We start from the raw sequence: 22,812 nt of genomic DNA on the forward strand, positions 1-22,812 counted from the left end.
ATCTTATTAAATTACTTATATATATTTGCTCAATTTAAAAAAAAAAATTACTATGTGTACATTGAATACATAATCAATAGGATTTTAAAATAATCATGGTATGCAACGAAAGAAATAAACTAAATAAAGTAATTTTATTTAAGGAATGATACTTTGCTGATTATACTCTAGGTGCAGCATCAATCGGGTCGGGGTGGGGTGGAGGGGGGGGAGGGAGGAGGATTGGGTGGTGGTGGTGGTTATGTCACTCTTTGATATTGATATTGCAAAAGGTATGTCTATGTTTGCCCCCCCCCCCCCCCCCCCCCAACTCATGATTTTCTACTTTATGTCATTTCTTTTTTTCTGTAGTTTCTTTTTTTAATTTCAATAATTTTTTGTAAAGAAAATTGGATGTGAGGCAGGTATGTTTTTGTGACTAAACATCATTTTTAAACACATGCTTTTCATAATGTATTTCAATATGTAAATAATATAATTCTAGTGAAGATGAGACATGCAATCAGATATTTGTTATGCTACACACACTCGTTATAGACATAAGGCAGACGGAAGCTTGCGGCGCTCTAACAGAAGTTTAGAATTAAAGGAAGCAAGCGCACGACATGGGGGATCAAGGAAAAATACAATGTACTCATCATGCTCATGTTTTAGAATAAGCCTACAAAAAAGAATATTCAGATGCTGCATTGAATGTACTGTATCATATTAAGGAAAGATGATTCTTAACTTTTAAATTATTCAACATTAACAAGGTGTACTCTATACAATAGCCAGTCAATGAGAAATGCCAGCACAATTTGGGAGGAAAAACAATATTTAGTTTATTGATTTAAGATAATAAGTGCCCATGGCATTTCTACTCATAAATTTTGGATTAACTAGGAAGTGTTGATCTTTTTATGCTATGTCTGTTATTTGAATCTTCCCTTTAACATTACAGTCTCAACATGCACGGAAAAGTGAATAGCAATTTGAATATTTTTTTGAATTTCAACAAAAGGGTACAGAAAATGGAGGAGTCTTGTGCCATGATTGGTTAAGCCTAGCTGTCATTGCAAAAAAAAAAAAAAAAAAAAAAAAAAGATTATATGATACAAATTTTTCTCCATTTATGTCAATGGGAATATCATCTCTCAATCAGACTATAATGCTGAGGTCAGGCAATTGCTGGACTTTGGTCATTTTCCTTAGCCTGGCTTTTGCATCGCTTAAAAATGGTTACGATAATTTGCAATGGGGTAAGCGATTAATGGGAAGACTTTTAACCACGTTAGCTCAGATCAGTCCATTAGATTGTGCAGAAGAATGTCTTATTCGCCCGGGCTGCTTGTCTTTTAATTACCGCCGCTCAGCAATATTTTGTGAACTGAACTATGAAAACGGTTCTAGGTCAGATGCTAATATGACTTCAGAGGATGGGTGGATATTTAGCCTAAGGGAAACATGGCCTTTGGTAAGTTATTAGGTTCAGTGTTTGGGCAAACAAATTAAAAGAAAATGACTGTTTAATAGACACCTTTTAGCTTCAAACTTTCGAATGATAAATGTACTTTATTTCACCTATATAAAGAGGACTTTGACTTCTGTCGATTATTATTCATGAAGAAGGAACAATGAACTGACTGAAATGTATCATATTTAAATAGTTCCATTTTAAAATTTCTTTGTCATAGATAAATCTACAAGGAGTAAAAATACAATATTTCTACATAAATCTTCTGGTTACTCGATAGGCGTGGTAAAAAAAATCACGTGCTGGGCGAGAGAGAGAGAGAGAAAGAGAGAGAGAGAGAGATAGGTCGGGCTTAGGTGTGAATTATTGGAATCAAGGGCATGTAAATATAAAGAATAACTGTCAGATTTTTTTGTTTCATGACGATGATCAAGCAATTGGTCGTGATAATTTTATGCATAAATGCCTTCGGCGTTTATGCAAATTATCACGCAAGCCGACTGCTTAATCACATCATGAAACCAAAAAATTAGACATTCATTCCTTAATTAATTAATTGTTTAAAATTTCGTGGTGTTGAACGCATCAACGTGTTAACTGTATATATTTCAGGTTTGATTTGTCAAATGCAAATTAATATACTTGTATTGCATTGTGTGTGTGTGTGTGTGTGTGTGTGTGAGGGTGTGTGTGTGTGTGTGAAGGTGTGTGAGTGTGTGTGTGTGTATGTGTGTGTGTATGTGTTTGCTATATACTTGTATTAAAATCCGGTATTAACCCCTCTAAAGATTATGCAAATTTGACACTTTGGGAAAAAATCCTTATTTTGTGGTACATGCATTTCACCGTCAATTATGTACCAGTGTCGTATTTGGATATATTTTACGATAGGTTTCATATTGAACGTCATTTAGGGCACATACTTATCCTGAATTCCAACTTTCAACTTTCATAGGAACTTACTGGAACTTGTCAACATTCAAACTGTGATCTGAATGAAAAGTGTAAAAGTGGATCATTTGGTTCCTTTAAATGCGAATTGGCTCGTATGTATTCATAAATCAGAGATAAGACATAAAATAAAGTGTTTTGTGATATAAACTTTATATTACATGCATATGTTTCAGGCATGTCAAGTCCTTTTGTATATTATTTTTAAGAATGTCACCCAGTGAACCTTTCTCTTCCAAACAACACTACACCATTCAAATCTGATATTGCTGTTGATTTTGGCAGCCGACACTTATTGAATTGTGCTGAAGGTTATAATCAAACAGGTGATGAACTTGTAAGATGCCTCTGGAATGGACTTTGGAGTGACGTCAATATTACCTGTCTTGGTTGGTATCATATTTTTATTTTTAAAATCTAAGCATAATACTAGTATCCTCTTTAGGTCGGTTAAAAATCGTAGTTTACATTGGTGAGTTGTGACAGTAAATATTGTTGTTTGTGCATATTGGCGTCTGGACGATATGAACATATCTTCACGGCACATATTGTCATCCATCGACACATATTGTCGTCAGCTGAAAAATTATACATGCACATATTGTCGTTGGCGAAATTATGTGCGTACCCTTACTGCAAATATTATCATTTTAATTAAGGGTTGCTTGAGAATTTGTTTTGTAGTTTTTGTGAATGAACTTGGTGTCTAAAGCACACAGACGGATATCTCGTATGCTATTTCATGCAGTGCGATTTTGACGAAACATGTTTGTCGTTTCTGTACATATTGCTGCAATATCAAGCTACCTTCACTGCACATTTTGTCGTTTATTAGCTCATATTGTCAAGGGCGGCTAAATTATGCATGTACATATTGCCGCTGGCAACAATATGTGTGCCTATTATACTTGCTAACGAAGTCATTGCAAAGATCAAAGAATTACGAAATGCTGACTTTAAACGAGGTTGTTGAAATCCCTGTAACATAAACTTATCTGTCAGTAGCATAACTCAGTTTAAAAATTGATCGTGCTCAGAAATTGTCATACAATGTAGTGTTAAGATGGTTCTTATCGTCTATAGTGAGTAAAACATCCAAATATGAAACAGGTGTGGCAGACACTGGGCTGTCTTTCATTCCTCAATTGGTGTCAATAAACATTCTGTTTCGTTCCTATTCAGTTTCTGGCCTGAAAAATCAGTAAATTCAAGTGTTGTTTCTAAGCGTTTTTCAACAAATAAGTATCTTTCAACAAATTTGTACGATCGTCTGCATGTTGTACAATTTTATGTTTCCATTATTATCACCTGGTGATAGATCGATAATTTAGTCGTTATTTTTAAGCTGAGCTGCTAGTTTTTCTAACACAAAAAATAATAGAAGTTCTGATACAGGACAACCTTATCCAATGCCTCTCTGCATTTCACATGATTTTAATATACTGTCGTTATTTTTAGCCTTAAATATTGGTTTAGAGTAACATAATATTTTTGAAAAACTGATAAAAATTTCACCTTAATCAAATTTTTGAATCTGAAATTATCTTCATTAGAATAAAAAGCCTTTTCAAATTGGGGGAAAAAATAAAAATACCACCAATATCATTATTTATACAACTCTTAATATAAACATCTATATATATATATATATATATATATATATATATATATATATATATATATATATATATATATATATATATATATATATATAGATAAATATATATGTATATATATATATATATATATCTAAAATATTTTTCTTGCTTTTTCCTCAGTGTATCTACGTTCAATAAAGCACTTTGTTTACGACTTATTATTCTACTAGCCACTATTTTTTATTCAACGACCAAAATATAAGCAAATATTTTGTAATCAATGTTTTACACGTAAGAGGAATTTGTTTATTTTTTTTAAAATTTCTTTCTCTCCAATTTCGTATATATTAGGAATGCATATACCATAGCATTTCTTTGTGAAAATGCAGTATGTAACCATTAATACTTTTTAATGGAGAGGAATATAATATGTCCATTATATTATGAAAGAAAAACCTCACACTAAAACCATCTTGACTGAGGGATTTAGTTGTTTTCATTTTTTGACAAGCTTCCGCACATTCTGATTTAGTAGGTACCATATATTTTTTTCGTCCTTTGTAAGATTGTCACTGACAGTAGACTTATTTTTTATCCTTGACTTTAATTGTCGCATTGCATGTGTTTAATTTTTTTTTCTAAGTCTGAAAGAGTAAGTGTAACTCTTCCCCCATTTTTCTATTCACAAAGCTTTAGTCTGTACATAAGCTCCTTAGCTCCTCTGCATTTCTGAAACTATTTATGTATTTCGTCTTCAAACTCTCATTTGTACCTTATATTCATTTTTTATCACACTACGTTAAACCATTTATTCTTATTTAATTGCTGGAAATTCAATAGTCATTCAGAGCAAAACGTTTTAAGTTTTTAAGCAAGAAGCCCAAGGGCCTTAACGGTCACCTGAGTATAATGTAACAATCCATTGATTAAAACAGAATAAGCTGATAAATAAAGCTATGTTGCCCAAAAGCAATAGATATAGGATAATTAGGGATCAGCAAAATATTAATTTAGAACTCAATAACAAATTTTAAAAGTTGATCTATTTATTTACTTGTACCTTCCCCCATTTTTCACTATCTTCTTGCGGACTAGACAAATCATTATCAATTAAGATATTCCCCATCGCATTGGCCTCTCTTGTTTTTAAAGATTATTTATTGTACATAGATATGGTATTTTTGTACCATTTTCATTTATGTATTATTTAAATCTTGTTTAAATATTATTTTAAAAATTTCTTGTATAATTCTGTTATTCAATTGACTTTTTAAGTTACATTATTTACAGTGATTAACTATTATAGGTGAATAGCAAAGGGGAATAACTTCTTTCAAATGAAATTAATAAATTGAACAAAGGGTACAGGATTTCAAAATCTGGTAAAAACTTCCCTGCTTATTTCAACTTTTTATACTCTATTTTCCTCCTAGATGCGCAGGAGCAGAAAAGAAGATTTTCAAGGAAATAATCCATTTTCACTATAGATTCAATATAGCCCCACCGTAATGCCAAAGCCCCTGAGCCAGAGACCAAGATAATCACAATTTTGAAAAAGTTGCCCTTGCTCATCATAACTGTGTACTTGGTTTATCTGATAAATACCCAGATACAGAGAAGTAGATTTCAAAGAAATAATGCACTTTCACTATATAATCAATATAGCCTTACCCTACAATGTAACACCAGAACCCCTGACCCTTGGACCACAATTTTCACAGTTTTATCTTCTTAATACCTAGGAGCACAGATGAAGACTTTCACAGAAATTATGCACTTTCACTATATTATCAATAGAGCCCCCCTTTCCCGGAGAACCTCTCACCGTAGGGTAACAAATTTCACAATCTTGTAAGAAGCACAATTGATCATCATAACCATGCACCTAAGACGACGGTATGGTTTAAGCTTTATTGTGTCCTAAAAATTCAATGTTTTCAAAAAAGTTTTGAAACTGGCTTAAATATTAGTTGTATATATGACTGTGATCAATCAAGAAAGAATATGACATGAAGAGGTAATATTCTGGAAATATGACGTCATTAATTTGATGCATTTCTTCATTTTAAACAGAAGAAAGCCTCAAAATGGCCAATTTCAAGGGTTATTTCCTTAAGAAAATAGTGTCCACAGCCGTCGCCAACTTTAATTTTCTGATATGTTGTGTAAATTTCTTTGAAAAATCACATATCTCAAAATCTTTGTGGGCAATGCCTGTGGACAATATTTTCTGACAGAAAATTCCATTGAAAATTAATGTCTTTTTGTGCAACTTTTTAAGAAAATACAGGGAAATGCACAAGGTTATGACGTCACATTTAGCATTTAAAAGGTCATGTGAGAAAAATGATTTGTATGACCTTTCTGCATGGAATTTCAATAATTCGGAAAGCTTGAGTTTTAATTTTTTACATCACTTTCATTTTTGACAAAAACACAGGGCAAGATTTGTATTGAAACCATACCTTGTTCTTTATCTGCTTTATATAATGGGTGAGAGAAGAAGATTTTTGATTTTTAAAGAATTGATGTATTTTCATTATATGATCAATAGAACCCCAACCGAACACCAGAACCATTGACCCAGGGGCCAAGATATTCAGATATTCATAATTTTGGAAGAAGCGTCCTTGCTCTTCATAACTACATGTAGGTGCAGAGAAGATTTTTAAAGAAATGATGCACTTTTAATATATAATCAATAGAGCCCCCCTCCTAAAAAAAAACCCCTCATCATGGGGTCACAAATTTAAGGATTTTGAAAGAGGCAACCTTGATCATCATAACCATGCAACTAATTTATCTTATTTATATACAGTTAGAGAGAAAAGCATTTTTAAAGAAATTATGCATTTTCACAATATGATCAATAGAGCCCCGCCAGAACCCCTGATCAAGGGGCCATGAAATTCACAACTTTGGAAGAGGCATCTTTCTTCATCATAACTATGCATATTGTTTGTTTGCTTATTACCTAAGAGCAGAGAAGAAGATTTTCAAAGAAATAATGCACTTTCAATATATAATTAAAAGAGATACCCCCTCCCACAGAACCCCTCACCCTGGGACCATAAATGTCACAATTTAAAAGAGGCAACTTTGATCATCGTTACCATGCACCTAGTTTATCTACTTTATTTACAGGGGGGGGGGAGAGAGAAAGAAAAGAAGATTTTCAAAGAATTCATGCACTTTCACCATATAATCAAAATATCCCCGCCCTAAAACTACAACCTCTGACCCAGGGGCCATGACAGTCAAAATTTCTGAAAAGGCAACCTTCCTCATCATAATTATGCATTTAGTTTGTTTGCATAATACCCAGGAGCAGAGGAGAAGAATTTTAAAGAAATAATGCATTTTCTCTATATACAACAGAGCCCTACCCTAGCACCAGAACCCCTGACCATGGGGCCATGAATTTCACAATTTTAGTAGAGGGCTCAATTCTTAGTACAATCGTGTAAACAGTTTGACTGCTTGATGTCCAGGAGTAAAGAAAATTTTTAAAGATTGCATTAATTTTAGTTGTTTTGGTCCCACCCCTCAGGCCCCAGGGGAGGGGATCAGTTTCAAAGAAGAAGCTAAAATGTTCAAATGTTATCGCACGACGCACGTCGCACGACAACGGACGAAAACAGATAGCAATAGGTCACCTGAGTTTACTCAAGTGATATAAAAAAAGTCTTAACACTTTTATCATTTTCTTTACAGTCTAATTGGCACAAGTCCCCACAAGCAATAAGCCCTTCTATATTCATAGCATATTGAGTGGACCAGAACGTTAAACTTTAAAAAAATGGAGTTTTAGAGCTTTCAGAGTTAGGTATATACACATTCACAATCATTATATTTTATTTAGATTATATTTCAAATTAGTGAAAAAGTGAAAAGTTCAACACTATCCCGAGAATAATTCATTTCTGTTTGTAAAAGTAATTATAAAAAAAGTGCTGTCACAGAAATAATTATTTCACATTTTCAAACGAAACCTCACCAATTTTTTTGGTTACATTTTGTATTATACAATCGAAGAATAAATATCAATTTATGTTAACCATATGATTCTACCAACACTTTCCAAATACAATCAATGTAGAATATAAGCTTTCGATACAAACAAGAATTATTTTTCAAAGTAAGCGGCTTAGTGTTGAACTTCTGCATCTTTATCGTTAAGAACGAAATACGAAAGACTGATTGGAATTTCAAAATACTGCCTGTCTTTATTATTAGGATCAATGTTTTAAAAAATCAGCGTACCAGATTCCCTATGAATCACACATGACATTCACGGTATCTGCTTTTGAACTCCCATTTCATACATTTGTTTACATGAAATCATGTTAGGTTTCATTTTCACTCGGCAAGTATTTGGCCACAGTTATGTCGTCATGGGTTAGGCATTTTATCCCTGTCACAAATACTTCGCTATTCATACAATCTATAAATGACAATGTTTGGTTTAAATTATATTTTGCATGTTTTCTGGGACCTGAAATAAATATTTTTTTCCTAAAATGCACGTCATTTTGATACTATGACGTCACATTAGACAAGTATAATATCTGGGTGTATAGCTTTCAAATACCAGCGCAGGGATTGCACACCAGTACTTATGAGTATGGAATAAATGTCTCTGATGAAGGAGAAAGAAAGGAATACCTTCTTGCTGCCATGGCAACATGTTTATAGTTGTATTTTATTTTTGTATAATGGGCATTGTTTCGTTTCTTTTTTTCCCTTTTAGTATGAAAATTAAATTAGATTTTAACATGCATTCTCTGTAAGCACCAAAAAATCTTGGAAACGACATCTCTCCGATTTTGATGAAATTTGCACCACAGGTGCAGCTTGGCACAAAACTAGTAAATATGGTGTTAGAAGTTTCACACGTGCACCCGGTTGCCATGGAGACGGATCCATTGAATTTGGCCATGTTTGGCCCTTTTTGACCAAATAAAAACATGAAAATTGAGGAAATGTAAATGCATTTTTATCTTTACGTAGTAAACTCAAACATAAATCATTGTATCATAAGAAAACATCAACTTTTAAGGTATACAGGGCATATAATCGGTTATTCCAGAATTATTCCCACTCTAAGAAAAAGGTCCTGTAAAATGACCTAGTTTCTGAAAATGTGTAAAATGGGAAATTTGGTATTTTTTGAGAACTTTAAGGTTAAATAAAAAAAATTGTCTATGGAAAATTTTCAAATCTTATGTGTGTTTTCATACTTCAGAATTAAGAGTGTCACCTCATGAAAAAATTGGAGTGGGATCTCAATACTATTTTTAGTAACATGTATCTATAAATAGACATATTTCAGAAAAATCTAAAAAATCAATTTTGGGCAGAGTTTAAGATGCCATTGTTAGGTATTTAAGAAATATACTGTAAAAGTCAATATGTTAATGACAGAAACTGGACACCAATAACTACTATGCATATTATTTGAAGGGAGTTCCGTTTTCTATTTATAGCTTCAAATGCCGTAAAATAGACATGTCTCATAATATGTGTAAAAATGACTATTTTCTATCATTTAGAAGCTCCACTAAAACATAAGTGATAAACATACTGCTCTCACCAATATTTCATCAATTAGAACAAGGGATAATACAATAACTCACACATTATTGAGGATAGGCTCTCATTTCTATAAATAGTACAAATGTCTAAAAATAGACACATGGGAAATTAATGACGAAATGTAGATTTTTGCACTATTTCTCACATTAGAGATGAACAATTTGCATACTCACTGTCATTAACTGTAACTGACATAATGTGACTGACAAGTACAGGAGAGCATTAACTGAAATGCAGAATAATAAGCGGAGGTTTCCATTTCTATTTATAGTAACAATTGTTTAAAAATAGACATTCTGCAAATTATCAAGAAAATGTAGAATTTTGCACTATTTTCTCACATTGGGGATGGACAATTTGCAGACAAACTGCTATTTAATTAACTTTTAATAACATAAGGGGAACAACAAGTACAAGAAAGCATTAACTGAAATGCAGAATAATAAGCGGAGGTTTCCATTTCTATTTATAGTAACAAATGTTTAAAAATAGACATACTGCAAATTATTAAAGAAATGTAGAATTTTGCACTGTTTCTCACATTAGGGATGGACAATTTGCAGACTAACTGTTATTTACTGTTGTTGACATAAGGCTACTGACAAGAGCAGGACAGCATTAACTGAAATACAGTACATTCAGTGGAGGTTTCCATTTCTATTTATAGTAACAAATGTTTTAAAAATCATATCATAGAGGAAATGTAGAATTTTGCACTATTTCTCACATGAGGGATGGGAAATCTGCAGACTTATTGTTATAAAGGTTATGTATTCGACAAGAAAAACACAGCATTAACTGAAAAGTAGAATAATCGGTGGAGGTTTCCATTTTTAGCTCTTCTGAGCCAAAGGCTCAAAGAGCTAATGCTATGGCCATTTGTGCGGTGTGCGTAAACTTTATAGAATATGGGCCATAACTCAAGAACCCCTTTGCCAATTATTGTCAAATTTGTTACAGGGTATCCTTGGCCCAACAGCTCCCATTTTTACTAAAACTAGGGTTGTGACCCTTAAACAAGGGGAGATAATTAGGAAAATAGAAACAAAAGTACTGATTGCTAAAAAATCTTCTTCTCAAGAACCACTGGGCAGATTATTACCAAACTTACACAAAAGGATGAGAATATGTAGTTAATTAAAATTTGCACGGGGAGTCACCCTGGGGCAAAGGGCATGGTCTCAAGGTCACTTCAAAGTTGACCAAAAATTACATTATATTAAAATGTTGATATTTTGCTTACTATACGGACGTGGATCATCAAATCTTGTCAGTTGATGCATCTGAGGACCTCATATCATGTTGACTCAGAAGTAGGTCACGATGACCTACTTTTTAAATTTTGCAGCCATTCTTTTTCAAAATGATTTAGAGGCATATTTTAAACAATTTAAGGCCTATGATCATTAAACTTTGTCAGTTGATGTATCTTGGGTCCTCGGAGTATGTTGACTAAAAAGTAGGTCACCTTGACCTACTTTTTGAATTTTATGGCTAATCTCTTTCAAAACAATTAAGGTCATTAATTAGAATACTGAGAGGTTTAGAATCATTAAATTTTGCAAGATGATGCATCTTGGGGCCATAAAACATATTTATTAAAAAGGAGGTCACAGTGACCTACTTTTTGAACTTTGCAGGCATTCGATTTCAAAGCGTTTTAGAGGCATAATTTGGACATTTTAAGGCCTATGATCATAAAACTTTGTAAGTTGATGCATCTTGGGTCCTCGAAAAACGTCAACTGAAAAGTAGGTCACAATGACCTACTTTTCAATTTATATCACTCTAATTAAATATTTCGGGTACTAATTGGGTTAGCATCATCAAACTTTGTCAGATAATGTCTAAAATACTGAGCATGTTCATCTTTCAAAATATCACAATATGTCTATTTTAGACATGTTTCTATAAAAAGAATGGAGAACCCATTCTCAATAATGTGTGAAATATAGTGGAGATTGGTAGAACTGTAAAAAAAAATTTCTACGAATTTTCTAATTGATGTAAAATTGTCATTTTTAGCTTTATTGGGACTTACTTTTAAAACTAGGTAGCTATTAAATTCATTCCTTATTATGTAATTTTCCATCACCAAGTGTAATTGATTGATTGACTACTGTTTAATGCCAAGGCGACATTATTTCAGCCATATTTCAGCGGGCACTAAGTGTGAAAAAATAACAATTTCTCCTTCAAATTGTACAAAATTAAAATGTAACATCAAGCGGTTCGATACGTTTTTGACTTAAGTCAGTGTGACCTAGGCAACACAGGTTATATGGTATAAACTAGTTTTTTATCCAATCAAATGACGAGTAAAAACCAAAATTAAATTATATACAAGTAGACTACACTGAGATACATCACTCTGCTTATCAGTTTTTGGTTTTGATGAATGGCATTGCTATGGTGACTAAAATTAAAAATTCCTGTCAAATTCTATCAGGAAGCTTCTTCTACAGCTTTGATCTGATTCCAAGAAGACTGCACTAAGACACATAATCCTGTACATCAGATTTTAGTTTTAGATAACAGTGTTGTCATGGTAACCAAAAAAAAGGAAATTTTGGTCAATTTTTTCAAAGGCTACTCCTATTACAGTTTTTGACCAACTGCAATTTTGACACAAAAAGAGGCTAAATAAGGATATTTTTTTTTATTTACTGTCAAGTCCAAGTGCTACTGCCTAGCTACTTTTCTCTTCCTTTGTTAAATAAATACCAGTAGAGCTACAGTCTCGTCAGAGACTTCTGGTTCCTTATATGCTGAGGGGTATATTTTTGTTGATGTTTATTGCAATTAATATTGACTAGTTCTTGTAAGTCACAATATGATTATGACAGAAAATCTGCTAATTTTCCACTTCTTACGTTTGAAATAGTGCAAGAACCTACATTTTCTAAATTATTTGAGATATTGTAAAATCATTAAATTTTGTGGGTGTTTTATGGCATAGAGAGACCCACAAATATATGTCCTCCACGAAATGTAAAATTCAAATATATAACAACTTTTAAACAATATAAAAGCTTTTCTTCATTCACAAAGAAAATCCCCTTTACCAACTAATTTTTTCTTCAAACCACGAAAAAATTACCCCACGAAAAATAGGTGATCTTTCACATGTTTACCCCTTTATCCCGTGGATATCACTCATTGGATATATATTTTTTTTTTTTTTGATATCCCACAGATATGATGTCACAATGGGTTTTAGCGTGAGAGTGGAGAAGTAAAATGAAGTAGATTCCTATATAAAAACAGTGTAAAACATTGATTGTGATGTATAAAACATAGGATAAAAAGAATCTTCCATGATTTGTGGTTGGATATGAATTTTATCCAACTCGTTGTGAGTTTTTTATCCCCTCGCCAAGGCTCGGGAGTAAAAAAAACACACAACTGGTTGGATAAAAATCATATTCAAGCACAAACCATGGGAGTACCTATATATACATTACATATATTTTTAGTTTATTGTTACTGTAACAAGAGGCCCAAGGTCCTTAACGGTCACCTGAGTATAATACAACAATTTAGAAGTTAAATACACTGACAGATGAAGCTTTGTTGCTCTAAAGCAAGAGAAGTAGGAAGATCAGGATCAACAAAATAATTAGTCTAGTATTCACTTAAGTTCTAATCTGTCCCCCACTTAATATTATCACCAAGCAGACTATTAACAAACTATTAGTGCTTCTGTACTATTTTTAAACCCATGTTAAGACCTCTAGCATTGACCTCTCTTATGGTCTTTGAAGAACTTTTAATAAGATAAGTTATTTTTGTCTCATTTTTATTTATCTATTACTTACAGGTCTGCCTGATTATTAAAACTAAGAAAGTACTTTTTGAATTATACGATAAACATTCTTGCATAATTATCTTATTCTATTAATCTTTCAAATACATTATTTACAGTGATTAATTATCAAAGGTGAATGGAAAAGGGGAATAACTTCTCTCAGTAGAATACAAATTAATAGAGCCTGTCCAGGACCAGAATGCTTAGACAAATTGTCCAGATGTTCAAAAATCTGGTAGAAATACGCTTACTTATATCATTTAAACTTTTACTCAGTTTGCTTTCGATATGCCCAGAAGCAGAGAAGAATTTCACAGGTACAATGCATTTTCAATACAGATTCAACAAAGCCTTACCCTAACACCAGAACCCAAGACCAAAGGTCAAGAAATTTACAAATTTGGAAGAGTTACCCTCATCATCATAACTATGGACTTCAAAGAATTAACACTTTTCCACTATATTATCAAAAGCCCCCCCCCCCTTCCTCGTTATGCCAGAACCCCTGACCATAGGACCACAAGATTTAAAAATTCTGTTCGAAGCTCCCATCTTCATCATAGCTAAGCAATTTATTTATTAGCTCAACACTAAGGAGCAGACAGGATTAGTTAATGATTAATTAATAGAATTAATGCATTTTCACTATATAATCAATAGAGCCCCCCTCCCCCCCCCCTCCTCAAGAACCCCAAAAACTGAGGCCATGTATTTAAAAATTTTGGAAGAGGCATCCTTGCCTATCATAATCATGCACTTAGTTTGTTTAAATAATCTCCAGTAGCAAAGAAGAAGATTTTCATAGAATCAATGCATTTTCACTATATAATCAATAGAGCCCCACCCTAACACCGGACCCCCTGACCCTGGGGCCATGAAATTCACAATTTTGGAAGAGGCACTCTTGCTCATCATAACTATGTACTTAGTTACTTTATTTAATACCCAGGAGCAGAGAAGAAGATTTTCAAAGAAATAATGCACTTTCACAATATGATCTATATAGCCCCACCCTGGGGCCAGAACCCCTGACCCTGGGGCCATGAATTTCACAATTTTGGAAGAAGCACTCTTGCTCATCATAACTATGTACTTAGTTTGTTTACATAATCTCCAGTAGCAGAGAAGAAGATTTTCAAAGAATCAATGCATTTTCACTATATAATCAATAGAGCCCCACCCTAACACCAGAACCCCTGACCCTGGGGCCATGAATTTCACAATTTTGGAAGAGGCACTCTTGCTCATCATAACTATATACTTAGTTACTTTATTTAATACCCAGGAGCAGAGAAGAAGATTTTCAAAGAAATAATGCACTTTCACAATATGATCTATATAGCCCCACCCTGGGGCCAGAACCCCTGACCCTGGGGCCATGAATTTCACAATTTTGGAAGAAGCACTCTTGCTCATCATAACTATGTACTTAGTTTGTTTACATAATCTCCAGTAGCAGAGAAGAAGATTTTCAAAGAATCAATGCATTTTCACTATATAATCAATAGAGCCCCACCCTAACACCAGAACCCCTGACCCTGGGGCCATGAATTTCACAATTTGGGAAGAGGCACTCTTGCTCATCATAACTATGTACTTAGTTACCTTATTTAATACCCAGGAGCAGAGAAGAAGATTTTCAAAGAAATAAGGCACTTTCACTATATGATCTATATAGCCCCACCCTGGGGCCAGAACCCCTGACCCTGGGGCCATGAATTTCACAATTTTGGTAGAGGGCTCAATGCTTATTACAATGATGCCAACAGTTTGACTGCTTGATGTCCAGGAGTAAAGAAGAAGATTTTTAAAGATTGCATTATTTTTGGTGGTTTTAGCCCCACCCCTCAGGCCCCAGGGGGGCAGGGACCATGAATTTCACAATTTTTGTTCCCCTTCACCGATAGATGCTATATGCCAAATTTGGTTGAAATTGGTTAAGCGATTTCAGAGAAGAAGCTAAAAATGTTCAAATGTTAACGCACGACGCACGCCGACGGACGAGAACGGATAGCAATAGGTCACCTGAGTGACTCAGGTGACCTAATAAAAAATGGAGACCCCATGCTCATTAATGTGTGAAGTGTTGTATGACCACATGTACTTGAAGATGGCATATTTTAGAGAGCAATGTTATTTTAAATATTTTTGTGAAGGTTGTAATTGGGGGAAAATTTCATTTTTTCTCATATGCTGAGACATATGTATTTTTAAGTATTTGGTGTTATAAATAGAAATGGAAATAATCTCCGCAGATTATTTTGCATTTCAGCTAATGCTCTCTTGTTCTTGTCAGTCATTACATTAATAATAGTTAGTCTGCAAATTGAGCATTCCTTATGTTAGAAATAGGGCAAAAATCTATATTTCCTTGATTATTTCCAATATGTCTATTTTTAGACATACACGTATGTTGCTATAAATAGAAATCGAAACCTCCGCTGATTATTGTGCATTTCAGTAAATGCTTTCCAGTTCTTGTCATTCACCTTTTGTCAATAACAGTTAGTAAAAGTTAATCGGCAAAATGTCCATTCCTAGTGTGCGAAAATCTATATTCCCTTGATTTTTTGCAATTTGTCTATTTTTACACATGTGTTGCTATAAATAGAAATTGAAACCTCCACTGATTATTCTGCATTTCAGTTAATGCTCTCTTGTACTTGTCGGTCACCTGATGTCAATAACAGTAAATAGCAGTTAGTCTGCAAATTGTCCATCCCTAATGTGAGAAACAGTGCAAAATTCTACATTTTTTCAATAGTTATAAAACGTTTGTTACTATAAATAGAAATGGAAACCTCCGCTTATTATTCTGCATTTCAGTTAATGCTTTCTTGTACTTGTTGTTCCCCTTATGTTATTAACAGTTAATAGCAGTTTGTCTGCAAATTGTCCATCCCTAAAATGAGAAAATAGTGCAAAATTCTACATTTTCTTGATAATTTGTAGAATGTCTATTTTAAAACAATTGTTACTATAAATAGAAATGGAAACCTCCGCTTATTATTCTGCATTTCAGTTAATGCTCTCCTGTACTTGTCAGTCACATTATGTCAGTTACAGTTAATGACAGTGAGTATGCAAATTGTTCATCTCTAATGTGAGAAATAGTGCAGAAATCTACATTTCGTCATTAATTTCCCATGTGTCTATTTTTAGACATTTGTACTATTTATAGAAATGAGAGCCTATCCTCAATAATGTGTGAGTTATTGTATTATCCCTTGTTCTAATTGATGAAATATTGGTGAGAGCAGTATGTTTATCACTTATGTTTTAGTGGAGCTTCTAAATGATAGAAAATAGTCATTTTTACACATATTATGAGACATGTCTATTTTACGGCATTTGAAGCTATAAATAGAAAACGGAACTCCCTTCAAATAATATGCATAGTAGTTATTGGTGTCCAGTTTCTGTCATTAACATATTGACTTTTACAGTATATTTCTTAAATACCTAACAATGGCATCTTAAACTCTGCCAAAATTTGATTTTTTAGATTTTTCTGAAATATGTCTATTTATAGATACATGTTACTAAAAATAGTATTGAGATCCCACTCCAATTTTTTCATGAGGTGACACTCCTAATTCTGAAGTATGAAAACACACATAAGATTTGAAAATTTTCCATAGACAATTTTTTTTATTTAACCTTAAAGTTCTCAAAAAATACCAAATTTCCCATTTTACACATTTTCAGAAACTAGGTCATTTTACAGGACCTTTTTCTTAGAGTGGGAATAATTCTGGAATAACCGATTATATGCCCTGTATACCTTAAAAGTTGATGTTTTCTTATGATACAATGATTTATGTTTGAGTTTACTACGTAAAGATAAAAATTCATTTACATTTCCTCAATTTTCATGTTTTCATTTGGTCAAAAAGGGCCAAACATGGCCAAATTCAATGGATCCATCTCCATGGCAACCGGGTGCACGTGTGAAACTTCTAACACCATATTTGCTAGTTTTGTGCCAAGATGCACCTGTGGTGCAAATTTCATCAAAATCGGAGAGATGTCGTTTCCAAGCCCTATAGTAATTTTTTTGGTGCTTACAGAGAATGCATGTTAAATCATGTTTGTAGACGCAACATTTAAGATCAATCCATTGAAACTCTGCAAATATAAGATCCTTCAGGGAACAAAGAATGGAAAACAGAAAGCTGTGGTAACTAACAGATTGTTTACAGTTAAATGTAAAATACACGTTTAAAAGAAATTAATTTTATATTTTTATGATAATTTTCTTTTGTGGCGAAATTTATGATGTTATATAAACATTCGATTTATATACATATATATTAATTGCTGATTGTTATTTTTTTCCTTGTGTAGGAAGCATGTAGAAAGATAAATGGTTCTCTTTTAGAGATTGAAACAGAAGAGGAACTCAGTCTTATTGTGAATAATATAACTATCATTCAAGGTACACCGAGTTTTCAAATACCCATAAAGAATTGCATATTTTTTCCTTATGATAGCACTCGATTCCTTTTATTTTGTTTGAATAGGTAAACTTTAATGTCCAAACATTATTTTAATTACAGATATTTGCATTTTGAAAACTCAGACTTGATGCCTATCATGAAATTCATATATATGGCATAAATGGCACTAGAAAGCAAATATATATATATATATATATATATATATATATATATATATATATATATATATATATATATATATATATATATATATATATATATATATAAAGTTTTACGTGGTACAAAGTGCAAAGTGATTTGTTATCTGACTGCTGTGAAATTGCTTTTTCAAAAAACAGTGGATTTCAGATATTTTTCCATTTACTAAAATATTTTTCGTTTATATTTCCATTCAGGCTACAGGAAAACCCCACCCGTCTTTCCATTTTATCTGGGAGCAAACATTATTGAAGATCAATTTGTGTGGGAAACAACCAATATGAGCATTGATTCATCATTCCTTCAAGTGAATCTAAATAAACAAGAAAACTATAAGTGTCTTCTAATGGATAATCAATCAGGCTCAGTGAACTTAAAAAAATACCTTTGCGAAGAGGTAAAAACTGTTCTTTGCGAAATGAAATCTTGTTAAATAAAACACATTCCTTTTCCCCTCAAGATTGTCTCTCCATAAATAAAGCGAAAATTCTAATATCTAACTTATACTTGAGAAGCTTAGTGTTCACATCGAAACAAAGTATAACAGCGTATTTGAGAATACTACCACTTATACGAGCCTGGTCTCGAATAAGTGAGTTTATTTCAGTAACCCTATTAATATTTATCTATTCCGGATAAGTTACGTATATTCGGATATATATAAATTTTCACCCTTAGTCACAAGCTATCATTCCGGATAATTTAAATCAATTTGTATATAATCTAATAATAAGTTCTTTTCTACCTCCTTTCTCAAGAATCGAAAATCGAAAGTCATGGAAAATTTTTTGGAGTTGAATTGTGACAATGTTTTAAATTTTAAAATTAAATAAGTTTGATTTTTAGTATAACTATTGAGGGTTGTAGTTTCAAAGCAAATTAGACGTATCAATGGCGAAATTTGACTTTGGCCTGATTGGACTTTTTCGTAACTGATTAATTTTTAGGCGATATTGTAATGTGTGAGTTACAGATAACAGGAATAAATTAAAATCAGTTTGGGGTCAAAGGATCGTTTAACTTGAGTTATTATTTTTAGGAGCGAAATGTTAAACTTCAAGTTCATCATAGCTATAACGGGAGGGGGGGGGGATAAAACAAGGAATATTCTAAGAAGCCGGGCATACTAGACGGATTTTAGTATGTTTTCTACATAGATTTATCGTGCTCGAAGGAGGTATATTGATTCGCATTTGACAAAATGTAATCGTTGTTAAATCGGATAAAGCATTCACGAGAACTTTTTGAAGTAATCAAAGTACTGTATGTACTGAGAGGAGGTTTATCAAGTTGTATTTAAGTGTTATGCTCTGTTTGCAGACTTGTATCATTTCATTTGTTTTTTGGTCTTTTGAAAAAGTTTGGAACAGTATTGTTTCTTATCTTTTCCTATTTTTTTAATACATGTTATCCTGGCATTTACATAGAACATTTTACCAAGAGAACAAAAAGGTCTAAGGTTTTTATAGGTGATATTGTATGAACTGATTTTCCTATTACATAATGGGAGGGGAGTCAATTTGTATATTATGTTACACAACATTTGGGAACTCATGTGGTCCACATGGTCAATTACTGCATAAAAATCCTACTAATAAAAGCAAAATCGTAGTTTATTGAAATAGGATGAAAACATTTCTTATTAATTTTGCGAACATTTGTCTCACAGTGAGCAGTCAAACCGCAGCGAAGCTGTGGAAATGTATTCTTCATATGCTTTAGAATAGGTATGCAAACTTGTAGGGTTCAGACACAAGCAAGGAACAAATTATATTGGTACAAAAGGTAGTAAGTACAATAAAAAACCTGATTGACTCGATGACAGAACGATCAAACCGTAATACTTGAAGGACTCTGATGTACAGTGTTGGGACAGTTATTGGGTGACGGATTTCATGCTCATAAAGGTTATCATTGAGGTCATTTGAAATTCTCTCCATTCCCTGCAGCTGGACAAAAAAGTTAGTGGATTTATATGAAAGACCAGAAAAGCAGAGGAAAATATCTGACGGTAGATATATCTTTCCAAATATTTCATTGACTTTTTTAATACAAATTAGTTTACTTTAGTTAATCAAAGGTCCTACTCTAAATACGCTGAAATTCGCGGATTACCAATATCACAGATGAATCTACCGTTGTCTCGCTTCTAGACAAGCTTTGAGCTATAAACTTAAAAGCAAAATACTTTTATGAAAAAAAAGTAAGACACCTAGTAACAAACAAAATGATCAGAATCCTTAAATAAATAGATTCACGTGTATTGAACCCCTGAGAGCAATAAAGTTTTGCCTAGAATTCTTTTGAATTATTAAGCTGCTCTGAAATGCCTTTATGTCATACTTTATATATACTAGAAATAATTGAAACAAGAAGCCCATGGGCCACAACGCTCACCTGAATAACCTTGGCCATGCTTTTCTTCACCAGATTTCCCCCTTGTAATACCTATTGTTGCCCCGCCCTACCCCCGTTGAACATGATTTGAACAATTTAGAATCTACACTACCCCAGGATGCTTCCACATAAGTTTCAGTTTTTCTGGCCCAGTGGTTTTTGAAACGAGGGTTTTAAAGATTTTTTCCTGTACATTTCAATGTAAAAATGGGATTCCTTATCGTGGTCCCGCCTTACCCCAGGGGGTCATGATTTGAACAATTCAGAATCTACACTACCTCAGGATGCTTCCACATAAGTTTCAGTTTTTCTGGCACAGTGGTTTTTGAAAAGAAGATTTTTAACGATTTTTCCTAATAGTATATATTTCAATGTAAAAAAATGGACTCCCCATTGTGGCCCCTCCTTAACCACGCGGGTCATGATTTGAACAATTTAGAATCTACACTACCCCATGATGCTTCCACATAGCTTTCAGCTTTTCTTGCCCAGTGGTTCTTGAGAAGAAGATTTTTTAATGAACCTAACCTATTTTTGTCTTTTCTCCCCTTGTGAGGGGACTTGTCCCTTCATTTTAGCAATTTAAACTCCCCTTTCCCCAAGGATGCTTTGTACAGCTTAAGTTAACATTGATCAAGCGGTCGGATTTTGAGAAAAAGTTGAAAATATGAAAAGCTTACAGACGGACGGACGGACGATGGACAATGGGTGACCAGAAAAACTCACTTGAGCTTTCAGCTCAGGTGAGCCTAAAAGAGAGATTCGTGTGCAAAGTTTGTAAAAACCGAGGTCACATGCCTGGCCATCTAACGTGCACTTGATACGAACACCAAGTAAAGGTTGTAGCCTTTGACAGTGATAATCACATTTTGTAAAAATTCTTTCCTCCGTGACCTTAATATTTTTGAAGTGTATAAATCGGCATACCACACATTTCACTATACAAAAGATCTTAGATGTGGAGACTTGGACGCCGCAAAATCTATAAAGAGGCAAAAAATGCACTTTCCGCCAAACGCATTGGCGATAAAGTGAAAGTAAATGATCAGTGGAACGAGAAAGATGTGCGAGTCTGTAATGACAGATATTAAAAACAAATGCGTTCAAGTAAAGAAAAAACTCTTAGAAGGGTTTTCACATGTAATAAACTAATAAGCAGTTCAAAAGATTTCATGGTAATACATGTATGTGATGAAATGACAATTTAAATGCTTTTTCGTTAAATAAATTAATGATTTCTATAACCTGTTGCAGCTTAATTTCTATTTTATTTCGACTTTTGAAAAAAAAAAAATTAATTCAATCATACAATCAAATATAGACTAAAATTATATGAAAAATAATAAATTTTGCCATTACCCTTTACTTTATTATTTGACTTACTACATGTATCCCTTGCATAGCCTGTGACTTGGAAAATGTTATTCTGTTCTGAATTTCATAATTGACGAATTGCCGAGTTTGTGCTCATCGACAAGTGGGAGATGGGACTTGACAAAACCGGTATAGAAAAACTTCAGATTGATTTGGTCAGAGCCTGTTAGGAGTATCTTAAGTATAGTGGATAAAAAAATTAGAAACCGTTAATGAGTGATCAATGGAGTTAGCCTTAGCAGAACTCGTTTGCTCTGGAGTCGCGAAGTCAGGAGTTGATCCTTACGTCGCGGGTTCGAATCCCACTGCGGGACGTGGAGACCGGTCCTTCAAATGAGACCTTATAAACTGAGATCCCGTGTCGGAGTAGGTGCTAGTACGAACAAAATTCCTTACTGCTTAACGGCCGTACGTTCCGAGTACAGGTCTAAATTTGTAGCCCTCCACCGCCAAGTGGTGGCGTCTCAATATGAGTAAAAAATTCTCGATGAGATATTAAGCAAACAAACGAAATCTCCGCAATTGAACGGACTTAGTCTGGACTTCAATACCTGCGGTATAGCTAATTTACATATATATAGGATTTTTCTTATTAGGCAATAATATACATTTTATACTGTTTATTTGATATTACATTACATGAAATTAATTAATTTTTGAAAATAAATTAAATTTTATTTCAGAAAATATTACACTCTATGCTATTTGAAAAAAAGATACATGTAGATATTGCACTTTTTCAAGAAACACATTTTTACCCAAAAATTTGTATTTAGGCATAGTCTCGAATGGTAGGAAAAAAAACATATCATTCTTACAGTGATTCTGTATTTAGAGAGGTTGTAACCATTCTATTGAGAGATATCTCTATATAATGATATATACCATATAACAATGCTTATGTGAGTAAGCGGGAAAAAGGGATTTATCTAGTATTTGTGTACATTGTAATAAAATAGAAAATGTGGAACACCT

The 22,812-nt window shown here is 33.2% G+C and overlaps 1 protein-coding gene across 1 annotated transcript; it reads left to right on the forward strand.

The window, feature by feature from the left end:
- The first annotated feature begins 1,216 nt into the window (after nt 1-1,216).
- LOC133184895 (uncharacterized) lies at nt 1,217-18,622 on the forward strand. The gene is made up of 6 exons (XM_061319969.1): nt 1,217-1,456; nt 2,412-2,502; nt 2,617-2,796; nt 17,506-17,588; nt 17,756-17,846; nt 18,264-18,622. The coding sequence occupies exons 1-6, from the start codon at nt 1,253-1,255 to the stop codon at nt 18,497-18,499; spliced, it is 885 nt and encodes a 294-aa protein (XP_061175953.1). The 5' UTR covers nt 1,217-1,252; the 3' UTR covers nt 18,500-18,622.
- The last annotated feature ends 4,190 nt before the right edge of the window (nt 18,623-22,812 follow it).

Source organism: Saccostrea echinata, unplaced genomic scaffold (genome assembly GCF_033153115.1).
Source record: "Saccostrea echinata isolate AGI-Se365-2 ecotype Australia unplaced genomic scaffold, CSIRO_AGI_Sech_v1 ptg000011l, whole genome shotgun sequence".
Lineage (NCBI taxonomy): Eukaryota > Metazoa > Mollusca > Bivalvia > Ostreida > Ostreidae > Saccostrea > Saccostrea echinata.